The 16,198-nt window shown below is 48.9% G+C and overlaps 1 protein-coding gene across 1 annotated transcript; it reads left to right on the top strand.

The window, feature by feature from the left end:
• The first annotated feature begins 4,769 nt into the window (after positions 1–4,769).
• On the top strand, positions 4,770–7,682 carry LOC122234002. The gene is given in 2 exon segments (XM_042968082.1): positions 4,770–4,905; positions 6,175–7,682. Coding segments are annotated over 2 exon segments (1,644 nt in total).
• Positions 7,683–16,198: the final 8,516 nt, after the last annotated feature.

Here is a 16,198-nt window from a genome sequence, read left to right as displayed (position 1 = left end):
ATCCATTTATCCACTTACCTGCTCAGCAAAACAGGAAAAATGCCAGCGCTGTCTCCCAGGATGCTTGCAAACAGAATTACTCCCCTGGGGAAGGCTTCAGAGTGCCAAGGAGAACCCCAGGTACTCTGCTACCAAGGCTCCTGAAATGCCTACGTGGGTGGACATGGCTTCAATGTCAGGGTGAGGCTGGAGACCCAGGAGGGGCAGAAAGAGCAACAGAAGCAGAAGTTTCCTCCTGAGGGGCTCAGCAACTATGACTCATCTAAGAAAGTGCAGGACCCCAGTTATACCCTTCCCAAGGGACCCTTCCTGAGGACATGCCCCCTCCCCATCTCAGGCTGCTAGGCTGAACAGATTTAGAACTCCTGAGAAAGGGAGACTTTTTTATTCCTAAGCAGAACAATGGGTGTTTCATGTCACATAATAAAGGAAATAAAGGACATTTTGTGAGGGAGGGGAGAAATGTATATATATGTAGGGGTATTTTAAATACTTTGTCCAACTAGGTTTTTTAATAATAATATCATTTAGAATGAATTCATACTCTGATTAAATTTTTATTTCTATTTATCTTAGCATAGATTTGTTTTTGAACTTCTGTTTGCAAGGTCTTTTGAAAAGAAGGTTTTTAACTCTATTCTTCTCTCTCACCCCACCCTCCTTCCTGTTCATTGGTTTGTAGTTGACTTTAGGCAGCCCCTCAGGGCACCAAGTCCCACACCAAGGCTTAAGTTTGGGGTTGAGGACCCCTGTGATATTGGGGACATCACCAAATTAGTCACTGTGCCAGTGAGAAGGTTTATTTATTTTCTGGTACTGAGATTGTCTGCTCTCTCCTGAAGCCCCATGCCAAGAATCAGCAACAGCTTTGCCCTCAGCCACCATTTAAATGGGCTGTGGGCTCTCCACCTTGGTCCCTGGTTTCAGATATTGACTGGCTCCTACTTCCCATCCCCTTTCTCAAAAGGAACAACTAATTTAGTGCCCATCACCTTTAGAGGCTGGCCTACATCATTGTTTTCAAACACAGATCCCTCCCCATCCATGGATTCAAACCTTTTCTCCACTAATTTCAGTTTTTGTTTCATTTCTTGGCTTTAAGGGTATTTCTCTTACTTGTGAATACAACCACATCTCAATTTTTCTTTTTGTACTTAATTGTTGCTTTTGTGTGGAGTAGGGGATAGGGGTTGCTCAAACAATGAACCCATAGAACCAGTTTGACTGGAATTGTCCCCATTGAATTTGTCTTTAGAGATTTCCTTCAGGCATTTCAAATTTAACGAGTCTATGACTAAGTTCATTATCTTCTCTCACCAAAACCTGCTCCTCTATATTTACTTCAACTTGATGAGTGGTATAAAAATTGACCTGGCCTCCAAAATTAGAAACATAAGCTTCATTCTCAATTCTTCCTTTTCCTTCCCTCATCATTCCAAATCTGTCACCATATCCTATAGACTCTATTTCAACAGCAACTTCTGAATCCATCCATCCAGTCTGACCCCACTTTAGTTTAGAATCTATCATCTCTCTTGCCTGAGTGTCAGCTATAATCTCCCTGCCACCAACGTCTTTCAACTCAAGTTCATCTTTCAACTGTTTCCAGATTTATTTTCCCAAACAAACAACCCTAAATCTCTCTAAAGACTTCAACTGTCTACTATCTGGACAATAAAGTTCCAAATTGCTAGCAGGGGTGATGGTGGATTGGTAGGTTGAGGCTGAAATGTATAATGTTAGGATGTACTGTGTGGCTGAAGTGTAGTGTTTAGAATGAAGGATAAATGGGATTCATGTTTGTGATGTTCTTATATAATATTAGAGATGATCTCTGGTATGCACTAACATGCAGATGAATGAGGCATAGACGTAACTGTCTAAGGAGGGTGTGCTGGTTATTCTGGTTACTGTCAGATCCATTCTTTGCTCTTCTCTAGCTCTGTGTCTGAGAAGCTGACCTCTATTAACCATATCATCTGTGATGAGGTTTTGGTGATGGTGGGGTCTGGAGCCGATGGCCAAGAAAGAATTCTTGAGATGTCTTTGGTGCAAAAAGGTGATTTTATTAAAGCATGGGGACAGGACCTGTGGGCAGAAAGAGCTGCCCTGGGACCCTGTGGGGAGACTGGTTATATACTTGGGAGTTGGGGGAGGTAAAGTCAAGGGGAAGTTTCCAAAGAGATTTTCATATGCTAAAGGAGATTCACAGGATCCTGGAGACCTAGCTATTGTCAAGCTAAGGTTGTTTTTCCTTCTAGCAAAGCATTAACATTAAGACAGCAGGGAGTTCCTGGAGAAACGTTTTACTCTGCCAGCCTCAAGTAGCTGTCAATGGGCTGTGGGTTATAAGGAAATTTACTTTTATCTGCCATGTCCTTCTTGCCTTTGTTCCCCGCATCACTATGGAGGAGAAGGTGATGGTGGGGCTCCAGGAAACTGAATCTATAGGTTGCTGGAGATTAGGCTATTGATAAGGTTGTCTTTTTCTTACACTTTACCAAGATATTTGTAAATTGATGGAGACCTGTGTCATGAAGGACTGTGATCTCTATTACTTAACCATTTGTTCTCCCCTTTCTTTGGGCAGTTGGGCATTCCTGAGATATATCACACGTATCACACCTGGGGGTGGGGGTGTTTGTGGCCTATCAGCTTGCTTTATGCTCCCTTATCTTCTGGACTTTCCTGTGCACTGGAGCCACCTCCAGGAGATAGAAGGGTAGGAGGAGATCTGGATAATTATTCCTTTCACTCTTCCCTGTTTGTCATCTTTCCTATTCTGGAAGTGTGGTAGAGCCCCTACCTAAGGAATGTGGTGGAGGCTTCCTCAGAACACGAGTCCATAACTTGGACTGTAACAAATCAGACTATATGTCATCATATATGGGAGACAAAGAGGTAGAACTTGCACAAAAGGCTATAGCCTGCTGTGCTCAGGACTCAGTTTTTCAGGTACCAGCCTGTGCCAGCATGATGAATAAAGTTGCTTCCTAGACAGAAAATCCTCAGTGTCCCGTCTCTCTGTGAGAGAATTCCACTACATCTCTTGGGGGCTTGCATCTAGAATTTGGAGACAGTGGGTTTCCACCTCCTTTGTTATCAGGTGTGAACCTCGGAGTGCCAGAAGAAGCAACCTTGCCTGGTGCCAGCAAACCACGTAATCTGTAGGAGACCAGCCCCTCCTGGCATGCCGGGGCAAGGACCTCAGATGCACCACGGTACCAGGTGAAGCCCAAGAGTCAGCTCAGGGAGCGCCACCTGTCAGACTGGTGAGAACCTGGGTTCCTTTTGGTAGACCTGCCCGTAAGAGGCAGAATGGGAGCCGATTACCTCCCAGAATTGCCTGAGTAGTTCTGTAACAAATCAAACCACAGCTCCAAGGCCCTGGGCATTGGGCAGTGGGTTGGGATTGCCATGTGACTGTGTGAATGAGAGGGATAGCGGAAAGGTTCCGACCTGACCAATGGGCCGAAGCAAGTGTTGAGTCCTAATCCCCGCTTCTGTGGCAACCTCATATGACTTAAGGTGGCATCAGACTTCCTGGGGAGTCTGATCCGGGTTAGGATTTAATAGTGAACCTTCCAATGCTAAGAGGCTCCTGAAATATCTTCAAGAATGGCTGGAAATGAGTGAAGTGAGTGTGCATCCTCTCCAAATTAGTCCCTCCCTTCCCCCTTTTTCCTCTTTCATGTCCATTAGGGGAGGAAATGGGTGGATATGAGAGTAAACCGACTCCCCTAGAGTGTATATTGAGAAATTTCAAAATGGAATACTCAGGAAATTATGGTGTGAAATTAACTCCCAGAAAGCTCTGGACATTCTGTGGAACTGGCCATTGTTCAGGTAGGCTGGCCCTCTGAGGGCTCACTTGATAAGGAACTAGTTGGCTATTTAGGATAGCTGTGGGGGATCCAGGCCACCCCAACCAATTTCCTTACATTGACTGTTGGCAAGATCTGGTCCTATCCAGTTACCTTGGCTAAAAGTCTGTATTGAAGAGACCTGTAAAGTTATGATGGCTCATGTCATGGCTTCCCATAAATTCTGGCCAGAAACTGAAAAACCCATACCATTGGGAGCACCATATGCCCCACTGTACCCCTCACTGCCACCAGTGCTTCCAGCTGCCCTGGCTGCTGAAACCCCACTGGAGCCTGCCCCTTGTCCTGAGACCTCGCCACCTCTAGCACCATCAGCCTCTCTGGATGTGAATGGCTCACCTGTACCGCCGTTCCTAACCCCATACACCCCTCCCGGAAGGCAACTTAAAGATCAGGCCAGTGGAGACAGCCCCTCCCTGCAGCAACACTGGGGATCCCTACAGATGCCACTGAGGGAAAAGAGGGGACCCATGATCAGGAAGGCCAGATCCGAGGAGGCCAGTGTTTTTGTATACCAACCCTTTACCACTATGGACCTCCTAAATTGGAAGCACCATACCCCCTCCTATACAGAGAAGCCCCAGGCTATGATTGAACTAATGCAGTCCATAATTCAAACCCATAAACCTACCTGGACAGACTGCCTCCACCTCCTCCTGGCCTTCTTTGACACAGAGGAGCATCACCAAATTACCCAGGTGACCCTAAAATGATTAGAGGAGAATGCTCCGGCTGGGACGCTAGACACCCAGGCTTATGCTTGGGCCCACTTCCCTGGGGAGGACCCCAAATAGGACCCAAATGCCTCAAGTGTAGATGGAGTGCTCATAAGGACTGAACTAAATGGCATGAAAGAAGCGGGGGAAAGCTATAAATATGAGTAAAATGTCAGAAGTGTTCCAGGGACCTGAGGAGAGCCAGAGCCAGTTCTATGAGAGGCTATGTGAGACATTTCATCTCTACACCCCTTTTGATCCAAAGGTGCCCATTAACCAGCAGATGGTCAATGTGGCTTTCATAGGTCAGGCCCAAGGGGACATCTGGCATAGCTGCAAAAGCTAGAGGGTTTCACCAGCATGAATGCCAGTTGAAAGGGCGGGCCTACGCTGGCCAACTCCATCTTTTTCTGTGTCCTTCACCTTGACCACGCCTCCTCCCCTTGAATAACCTCCCGCTCACCTGCCTAACAGGACTCGGACCCTTCCCCAGCCAATTGGCTGAGGCCACAGCCATTACCTCACCAACTGCCCCTAGGCCCCAATAAAACCTTTGTCCTTTTGAAACTCCCTCTCTCTCCCCGGTATCTCACCGCTGCATCAGTGCAGGTAGGGGATTGAGCTCGAGCTAGCTCGAACAAAGGCTCTTTTGCTTTTACATCAGACTCGGCTCCCTGGTGGTATTTGGGGATCACGAATTCTGGGCATAACATTTGGGGGCTTGTCCGGGATCCCCAAGACCCCCGAGGGACCCCCGACACGGAGAGCCTGACTGGCCACGGTTAGTGTCTGTTCGTTCCGTCTTTTCTGTGTGAGCTCATTTCTGAAATTCTGGTAGTGCCTGACGCGGTCTAAGTGGACGCACTGGAGGACCACGGGCCGGGAGTTTCGGAAGACGTTCCGATCCTCCCTTCTGGAGGGACGTGGAATCCCCTCATCGGTTTTGGAGGGACGTGGAATCCCCTCAAAGGTCTAAGCTAGCTTTCAGTTTTGCTTCGATGGAGTTGGAAGACTTTCTAGGGGCCCTCTGTCTGTTTTTGTGTTTCTCTGTTTTGTTCTGTGGACTTACTGGACTTACTGGACAGATGTTGTAGGACAGACTCAGACTACTCCTCTAAGTATTATGATTGGTCACTTTAAGGATGTGAGGGGAAGAGCTAACAACCTCAGTGTGGAAGTCCGAAAGGGTTGGTGGCAGTTTTTTTGTTCTAGCGAGTGGCCAACTTTCAATGTCGGATGGCCACCAGAGGGGACCTTCAACCTCCCTACCATCCACCGAGTCAGGAGTATCATCTCTTGGCCTAAGACGGGCCATCTTGATCAGCTCCCTTACATTATCATTTGGCAGGACCTTGTAGAAGACCCACCCTCTTGGCTTAAGCCCTTCCTAGCCCTGCTCCCTCTGGAGCCAAAACCCATTCTTGCTTTGCAGGGGACAAAGAAGAAGAAAAGTCTTACCCAGTCTTCAGCACCCCTCTACCCTGTCCTATAAGGGGGTACTGAAGAAGAATTAATTTTTCCTCCCCCATATAACCCCTCTAGGATGCTGGAAGAACACCATCCTCCCCCTCCAGGGGAGGCAGACGCTGTTCCGAGAGCGGGAGGCAGAAATGCTCCAGTGGGAAGCCCACCCCTTACCAGACAAAGGGCTCAGAGGGAGCAATCTGCCTCCACCGCCGACTCCACTATTCTGCCCCTGCAAGCCACGGGACCCCCAGACGCGGAGGGGAACCAGCCCCATCACTATTGGCCTTTCGCCACTAGTGACCTCTACAATTGGAAAGCTCAGAATCCTAAGTTTTCCGAGAAACCGGCAGGGCTTATTGATTTATTAGACTCTGTTCTTTTTACCCATCAGCCCATGTGGGACGATTGCCAGCAGCTTTTGCAGGTCCTGTTCACGACTGAAGAAAGAGAAAGAATCCTTAATGAGGCCCGAAAACTAGTTCCGGGTGCAGACGGGAATCCCACCACCAACCAGGCTCAGATAGATGCCTCCTTCCCCTTAACTTGGCCCCAGTGGGATTTCAACACGGCAGAAGGTAAGGAGAGGCTCTGGGTCTACCGCCAGACTCTAATGGGGGGTCTCCGAATGGCTGCTAGAAAGCCAACCAATTTGGCCAAGGTAGGAAATGTACAACAGGGAAAAGATGAATCTCCAGCTGCCTTTTTAGAACGGATCATGGAGGCATTCTGTACCTATACCCCCATGGATCAAGAGGCTCCGGAAAGCAAGGCAGCTGTTATCATGGCCTTTGTAAACCAATCGGCCATAGACATTAGGAGAAAATTACAGAAAATAGATAGACTAGGAGAAAAAAGTCTGCAGGACTTACTGGTGGTAGCCGAAAAGGTATATAATAACCGGGAGCCTCCTGAGGACAAGCAGGCTCATGCCATGGCTGCTGCCAGCAGTAAGCAGACTCGAGACCTGGCCAGAATACTACTAACTACCACTGCTGACTTCCCCGAGGAAGGAGACCACTGTCTCCGGCAGCTGGCAGATGATGCAAGAAAAGGTAAAGGAACCACCAAGGGGGGGGGGGGGACGCAGAGGCTGCAGAAAAATCAGTGCGCATACTGCAAGGAGATAGGGCATTGGGCCCGAGATTGTCCGAAAAGGGCCGGCAGGAAGGGAAGCAAGACTGATCGAGTAAAAGTCCTAGAGCTAGATGAACTAAGTGATTAGGGGAGTCCGGGTTTGGGCCCTCTCCCCGAACCCAGGGTAACTCTTAGAGTGGAGGGGACCCCTGTTGACTTCCTTGTCGACACCGGAGCACAACATTCGGTCCTCCGCACCCCACAAGGAAAACTAGCCAGCAAGAAGTCCTGGGTACAAGGGGCAACTGGTATGAGCCAGTATTCATGGACTACCCGAAGAACAGTAGATTTGGGGATGGGCCGGGTATCCCACTCCTTTATGGTAATACCAGAATGCCCCTACCCGCTGTTAGGACAGGACTTACTGACCAAGATTGGAGCTCAGATAACTTTCAGACAAGGGGGGCCTCAGGTCACTGATGGCAAGGGCCACCCCATCCAGGTCCTGACCATGAAACTGGAGGATGAACCAGGTCCATGAACCAGGATGCGCATGATGAAACAGGACCATGAACCAGGAGGCGCTCCCGAGAGAGGATAATATAGACAGATGGCTACAAGAATTCCTCTCGGTTTGGGCAGAGACGGGGGGGATAGGACTAGCCGCTCACAGGACCCCGGTCCTGGTAGAGCTCAAGCCGGGAGAGAGTCTGGTAAGGATCAAACAATACCCCATGTCTCAGGAGGCCCGGAAGGGGATCCAGCCACACATCCGGAGACTACGAAGCCTAGGGGTACTAGTTCCTTGCCAGTCTCCCTGGAACACCCCCCCTACTGCCGGTCAAAAAGCCTCACACAAATGACTACCGACCAGTACAAGACCTCCGGGAAGTAAATAAGAGGATCACGGACATACACCCAACTGTTCCCAACCCATATACTCTCTTGAGCTCCTTGGCGCCCTCCAGGGTCTGGCATACTGTACTAGATTTAAAGGACGCCTTCTTCAGTCTGCCGCTGGCACCCCAGAGCCAACCCTTGTTTGCCTTTGATTGGCATGATCCGGAGGAGGGCTACAGTGGGCAACTCACCTGGACATGGCTACTGACCAGCCCCTCCCCGATGCCGAGGCTACTTGGTTCACTGATGGCAGCAGCTTTGTGCGAGACAGACACAGGTATGCGGGTGCAGCGGTGGTCACCGAAACGGACACCGTATGGGCGGAGGCTCTACCCTCCAGAATGTCAGCCCAGTGAGCAGAGGTCATAGCCCTCACCAAGGCGCTAACGTTGGGAGCTAGAAAATGGCTTAACAATTACCGGACTTGGGAGACCCAGTTTTACCAGACCTGCCCAAATACTCCCAGGAGGAGTTACAGCGGATCAAGAAACTCCCCATGGCCCAGGAGATAAAGGGATGGTGGTATACACCTAACAAGGAGCTCGTGCTGCCAGGCCGGCTTGGAGTCTCAATATTAGAGCACATACATCGGTCTACTCACATGGGGGCCAGAAAATTAAAAGACTTAATCCGACATGCCGGAATCAAGATTCACCAACAGGACACCAAAATAGAACAAGTTGTATCTGCCTGCAAGACCTGCCAGCTCACCAACTCGAGGGCCACATCAAATAAAAAAGGAACCAGGCTCTGAGGCACCAGACCGGGAGCCCAATGGGAAGTCGACTTCACTGAAGTCAAACCAGGAAAGTATGGTTATAAATATCTTTTAGTATTCACAGACACCTTCTCTGGCTGGGTAGAGGCATACCCAACCAAGTATGAAACGGCTCAGACGGTGGCTAAGAAGCTACTAGAAGACATCTTACCCAGGTATGGTTTTCCTGCTATGGTAGGATCAGACAATGGACCAGCTTTTATCTCGCAGGTAACACAGGCAGTAGCCAAAGTGGTGGGGGCAAATTGGAAATTACATTGTGCTTATACGCTCCAGAGCTCAGGACAGTTAGAAAGAATGAATAGAACCCTAAAAGAGACTCTTACCAAATTAACCATGGAGACTGGCAGGGACTGGGTGACTCTCCTACCGTATGCCCTTTACCGGGTTAGGAACACTCCTTATACTCTGGGTTTTACTCCCTACGAGATCATGTTTAGCAGGCCACCCCCTATTCCCAACCTTCAGTTTAAAGATCAAGAACTTTTTCTTTCCTTGAGAGGGCTCCAGAGGGCGCACGAGGGCATTTGGCCATGCCTCCGTGCCATCTACGAGGCTGGCCCGACCCCGACACCTCATCAGTACAGGCCGGGAGACTGGGTCTACGTCAAGAGGCACCACCAAGAGACCCTCGAGCCGCGCTGGAAAGGACCCTACATCATGGTGCTGACAACCCCCACCGCTCTCAAAGTAGACGGAATCGCGACCTGGGTCCATCACACCCACGTTCGGCCAGCGGACCCCTCCTCGATCTGGAAGGACTCTGTCACGCGATGAGCCATCAATCGGGACCCATACAACCCGCTCAAGCTCACCCACCTAATATTGGTAACTCTGTTAACTCTGCATGTCATTGCTCATGCTGCTGGGAGTCCCCACGCCCCCCAAAACATCACCTAGCAGATCATAGACACCAGCTCGGGGACAATACTTAATCAGACGTCCCAGAGCCACCCCAGGGACACTTGGTTCCCAGAACTTTGCGTAAACCTCCAAACTCTGTTCCCCTTGTCACCATAAATGCAGCAGGTCCCCTGATTGTGTCCGTAAGCTACATGACAAGGGGGGAATGAAAGGGTGGGCCTACGCCGGCCAACTCCATCTTGTTCTGTGTCCTTCACCTTGACCACACCTCCTCCCCTAGAATAACCTCCCGCTCACCTGCCTAACAGGACTCGGACCCTTCCCCAGCCAATTGGCTGAGGCCACAGCCATTACCTCACCAACTGCCCCTAGGCCCCAATAAAACCTTTGTCCTTTTGAAACTCCCTCTCTCTCCCCAGTATCTCACCTCACCGCTGCGTCAGTGCAGGTAGGGGATTGAGCTCGAGCTAGCTCGAACAAAGGCTCTTTTGCTTTTACATCGGACTCAGCTCCCTGGCGGTATTTGGGGATCACGAATTCTGGGTATAACACCAGTCAGTTGCTGAAAGTAGCAACTAAGGTGTTTGTCAACTGTGACCAGGCAGTGCTAAGGGAAGAAGGCTGGAAGGTGCAGAAAAAGGCATACTTGTTACCTGATGCCTTGGTGGAGTGGTAGGAATGCTCTTGGAAAGGTGCCCTGCAGGGACAAGGCTGGGGCCAAAAAGGGGAACAGTGGGGAGGATGATCTCTCCCAGAACCAAAGTTAGGACTGAACTAGTATGCTCACTGTTGTAAGAAGGGCCACTGGAAAATGAGTGCTCCCTGCAGCTGAGTAATTGTCAGCAGGGCCCCAAGCAAAAAGAAAGAGGTCATGTGGTCTAGGGCTGGTATCAACCAGCATCACAGCCTCATGGGGCTCCCAAAGATGATTTTGTGGGGACAGCTGCCATATAGGACTATGAGGAGGACTAGGACAGACTGGGCTCTATTTTGTTAGGCCCCCAAGAGCCTATGGTCCAAACAAATGTGGGGGCTGACCCATAGACTTCATGGTAGATACTGGGACAAAACACTCAATGGTGACCCAACCCATGGGCTCCCTCTCACAGAGACAAGCCACCATTGTGGGGGCCATGGGCAATCAGACATGCCATCCCTTCCTTCTGCCTTGGTAATGCAATTTAGGTGGCCATGAAGTCATCCAGGAATTCCTGTACCTCCCCAACTGCCCTGTGGCCTTAGTGGGTCAGGACCACTTGGGAAAGCTGCAGGCCCAGATAACTTTCAACTCCCACAGACAAGCTGCTCTGGCCCTACGAAAGCTGGAAGAAAAGATTATGACTCTCCCGATTCCCTAAGGGGAATGTACAGTCTCATGGAGGAACCACAATAGGGACCTGAGTTGCTTTCAGAGTACTGGGGGTGTGAGCGGAGGACAACCCACCAGGACTGGCCCAGAAGATACCTCCAGTAATTATAGAACTAAAGCCAGGGCAGAGCCCATCTGCCAAAACCAATATTTCATCCCTTGTAAGGCACAGGTGGGGATACAGAAGCACCTAGAGAGACTTCTAAAATATGGGATCCTCCAGCCCTCAGTCATCTTAGAACACACCTCTTCTACCAGTCCAGAAGCTGGGCACCAATAACTATCTGCTGGCCCAAGACCTTCACCCAGTAAACCAGGCTGCTGTCACCCTGCACCCAGTTGTCCCAAACCCATACACTCTCTTGGGTCTTATCCCCGCTGAAGGTGTCTTCTTCACATGCCTAGAACTCAAGGATGCTTTCTTCGGCATCCGTCTGGCCGCCCAGAGTCAACCAATCTTCACCTTCCAGTGGGAGAATCCTGAAAATGGTGACAAGGGCCAGTTGACTTGGACCAGATTTCCTCAGAGGTTCAAGAACTCCCCAACTATTTTCAGCACTGCATTAGCTTCAGACCTAAGAGCCTTCCCAGTGGATTAACATGGCTGTGTCCTGTTACGGTATTAGATGACTTACTGCTGGCTGGAAGGTCTCAGGAGGACTCCATGGAAGGCACTCGGTAGCTCCTTACCCTCCTATGGGAAACTGGCTATCAGGTCTCAAGGAAAAAGGCCCAAATCTGTCAAAAGAAAGTCAAGTACCTTGGCTTTCACCTCTTCCAGGGGCAGTACCAACTTGGCCCAGAGAGAAAACAGGCCGTTTGTTCGATCTGGGTCCCAATGACTTGACATCAGTTTTGGGACTTTCTCAGGGCCACAAGTTTCTGTAGAATCTGGATACCTAACTTCTCAGTCTTGGCAAAACCACTTTATGAGGCCACAAGTGGGGAGAGCAGGAATGTCTGTTATGGGAGCAAGTACAGCAAAGGGCCTTTGAAGGGATCTAATGGGCCCTTGGCAATGCACCTGGTCTGGGGCTCCCAGACATGTCCAAGTCCTTCTTCTTGTACGTTCATGAATGTACTGGCATCACGGTGGGTGTTGTAACCCAGATATTGGGGTCATAGCACTGCCCAGTGGCATATTTCTCTGTCTCCCAAGGCTGGCGACCCTGCCTATGGGCATTTGCAGCCATGGGCCTCTTAGTGTCTGAGGCTGACAAGGTAAGTATGGGGCAAAAATTGACAGTCTGAGTGGCACATTCAGCACTGACATTAATGGAGTACAAAGGACAATATTGGCTAACCAATGCCTGGATGATCAGATATTAGGAAATGCTATGTGAGAACCCACATATTCACCTAGAAGTAGTGTGGACTCTAAACCCTGCAACCCTACTGCCAGTTGGACCAAGTCAACCAGATCAAGGCTGCATTGAAATCATGGATGAGGTGTTCTCCAGCTGATGAGACTTGAGGGACCAGCCCCTCAAGGACCCCTATGCTGAGTATTTCACCAACGGTAACAGTTTTGTGAAAAAGGGAGAATGCCTTGCAAGGTACTCCGTGGTGACCTTGAATTCTATCACTGAGGCCAAACTCCTGCCAAAGGGGACTTTGGCATAGAAGGCAGAGCTCATCACGCTAACCCAAGCCCTCCAACTGGAAGCATGGATATGTGTTAATATATACACAGACTCTAAGTATGTCTTCACCACCCTCCACGTACATGGGGCTTTATATAAAGAGAAGGGTCTAGTAAACTAAGGAGGAAAAGACATAAAGTATGGTAAGGAAATCCTCGAACTCTTATACGCTGTGTGGGCCTGTAGAAGAGTGGCAGTCATGTATTGTCAGGGACATCAAAGGGGAGACCACGGCTTCATGAGGAAACCGTAAGGCAGACAGAGAGGCAAAGCTTGTGGCTTCCAAAGGAACAGTGGAATCAGTGGCTTTAACTGCCACACTGTTCCATAGTCCACTAGCAGAATAGGACCTTAATTACTCACAACATGAGAGTACCTGATTTAAGAATGAAAATGGAAGCTACCTTCCAGGTGGATAGCGTAAATTTGAAGATAGGCGGGTAGCAATTCCTGAGGCCTGGCTCCAGCTTTTTGTCAAGCAGTTTCATCAGTTTTATACTGGCCGGACAGCTCTAGGGACTTCGTTGAGTCAACATTTCTACATCCCTCGACTCTCTAGTATAGCCCGAGCAGTATGGTAGCGATGTGAAATGTGAATCTGGAATAACCCATATCAGGGACTCAAGGCTGCCCCTGGGATGCAGAGTGTCATGGGAGTCCCATTTGAAAATATGATGGTGGACTTCACTGACCTTCCCTGGGTCTGAGGGTGTAATACCTGTTGGTCTTTGTGTGCACTTTCTCATGCTGGGTGGAAGCCTTCCCTACTCACACAGAAAAGACACATGAAGTGGCCTGTCTTCTAAAAGAAATCATCCCTCAATTTGGAATCCCTATCACTATGGGATCAGTTAATGGGCCAGTTTTCTCGGTTGAGATGGTTCTGCTGGTGGCAAAGAGGTTAAAGATCACCTGGCAGTTACACACAGCATACTGACCTCAGAGCTCCAGGAAGGTGGAACGAATAAACAGAACCCTGAAGGCTCAACTAAGTAAATTATGTCAGGAAACCCACCTATAGTGGGACAAGGTATTGCCAATCACCTTGTTAAGAATCAGGTGTAGCCCCACTAAGACAGGGTCCCCTTATGAAATCCTTTATGGGCACCCTCCTCACCATTATCAAGGGCATAAGGGGGGATCTAAATGAGATAGGCAATCTAACCCTAAGGCAACAGATGCGGGCCCTTCCTTGGCCCTACCCTAACCACCTTATATCACTGGGTTAGGGAGCGATTACTTGTGAGTCTGACCATAGACACTCACCCCTTTAAACCATGAGATGCTGTATGGGTGAAGGAGTGGAATGTCCAACCCCTAAAACCCTTCTGGAGGGGCCCATTCACTCATTTTGCCCACCCTTACTGCAGTAAATGTAGCTGAAGTGGGTCCCTGGATTCACCACAGCAGAGTGAAGCCAGCATCTCGAAACTGGGAGTACATTCCTGATCCACTGACGCCATGCAAGCTGACCATATGGAAGAAGCAATCTACAACTCCAGAGGCTCTGGGAGACTGTAGCCCTGCTTCAGTCACTCTGGAAGCTGACTAATCTACACACAGCAGAAGCTTGAGGAATCAACAGTCTGGGGGAACAAATACACTGTGTCCTTATTTTCTGTATGTTTCCTTAATGTGAGGCACTGTCACCCTTGTTTCTTGCTGTTATTGTGATTCTTCCTCTACTTTTTGCCATAGGATTACAGAAGCCACACCGGACAGCTGGGAGTGTGGTGAGAGGTTTCTGTTAGCACTCACATTCCTTTTGTGGATAGGATGCTTCATTGGTATTGGTTGCTTCTAATCTGGATCCCTTCTGTAGACCTATATTCCTCATCCTGGGACTCATGTATGCACATAACCAGGTCAGGCCAGGGAGTCACTTGGACCTTACTATCCCATACGCACTTCTCATGCCAGGAAACGATTCTGAGGACCTGCATACACAATAAGACCACCTATTCTATTTGGTAATGGGAGAATCAATACACTTGTTTCAACCCATAGTACTCCCCAACAGAGGAATGGCTAGAGGCCCAGAGTCACCCCAAGATAGGCAACGCCGATGTGGGCCAACGAATTAACAAAACTCAAATACCAATCCAACGTGGCTGGTGTCTATATTCTTTGATGTATGTACAGCCATAAGTGACACATTGCTGTATGGTTTGCCATGTGAAGGTCTGACATGGGAACGACAGTACCAACTCAATGATAAATATGTGTGAGGAGTCTGGTATGTGTGGTTCCTAGCTACAGGCACCTGAATTCTTCTGTCCTTATTGAAGCAGTGTCACATGGGCCATTTGGCAGAGTAAAGACAAACAGCACTCCTCCAAAAGGGTATGGCTGAGTCAAATTGCCAATTGGGAACCTGTAACCCCATTAATTTTACCATCCTTGACCCAGGAGACTCAAAATGGAAAAAGAACTACCAGATTGGCATACTTATCTATGGGCAGGGCACAGACCCATGTTGTATTTTAAGAGAGTTATTGTCACACATAAAGCCACACGATCCACCAGGTCTTTCATTCCTTTTATGAAGAAATGGAGAAGGGTCCTCCTCCTGTCTCCATCATGATGAAAAATCTGTTTCTAGCCCTAGCAGAGACTATAGCCCAGACTCTAAAGATCTCTTCTTGTTATGTATGTGGGGGAACCAACATGGGGGATCAATGGCCATCGGAGGCTAGAGTATTAGATCTCTGTGAACCTTATAATGGAACAGAATACCCAAACCCTACTACCAGGGTTTGGCTCCTCAAAACCTCAATTATGGGAAAAAATTGCCTTGCCTGGTGCAGAACAAAGTTCACCATCTCTTTTGGAAGCTTAATGTGCCTAGGCCAAAGATTTTATAACTCAACCACCCAGATCCCAGTGGTGGTGATCCCCAGATCACCTTGAGCCAGATCTCCACCCCTTGTCTAACTTCTCTCACCTCCAAGAGGCCTGGGACAATCTCGATGCAACAGTTGAATGGCGGGCTCCAGGTGGACTATACTGGATATGTGGAAAGACAGGCTATATAGTACTTCCCTCAGGCTGGTCAGGGTCATGTGTGCTGGAACTATTCATCCATCTCTCTTCCTGCTCCCACTTGTCAGAAGGGAACATTTGGGAGTCCAATTGTATGCAGACAAGAAGACTCAAAGGGAGGGATGTGCCCTACAAATTGGCAATTGGAAAGATGATGAATGGCCTCCCAAGCATATAATCCAATAGTACTGCCCTGTCTCCTGGGCAGAGGATGGGTCCTGGGGGCTACCACACTCCCATTTACATGCTAAACCACATAATCAGACTGCAAGCAGTTATAGAAATTATAACCAAAGAAACTGCCAGAGCTCTTAACTTACTAGCCAAGTAGCAAACCAAAATGCACAATGCTATCTATCAAAATTGCTCGGCCTTAGATTACTTGTTTGCTTTCAAGGGAGGAGTTTGTAGAAAGTTTAACCTCAGCAACTGCTGCCTGCAGATAGATGATGAAACAAAAG

Source organism: Panthera tigris, chromosome E2, assembly GCF_018350195.1.
Source record: "Panthera tigris isolate Pti1 chromosome E2, P.tigris_Pti1_mat1.1, whole genome shotgun sequence".
Taxonomy (NCBI): domain Eukaryota; kingdom Metazoa; phylum Chordata; class Mammalia; order Carnivora; family Felidae; genus Panthera; species Panthera tigris.
This window is presented reverse-complemented; position numbering and strand designations above follow the sequence as displayed.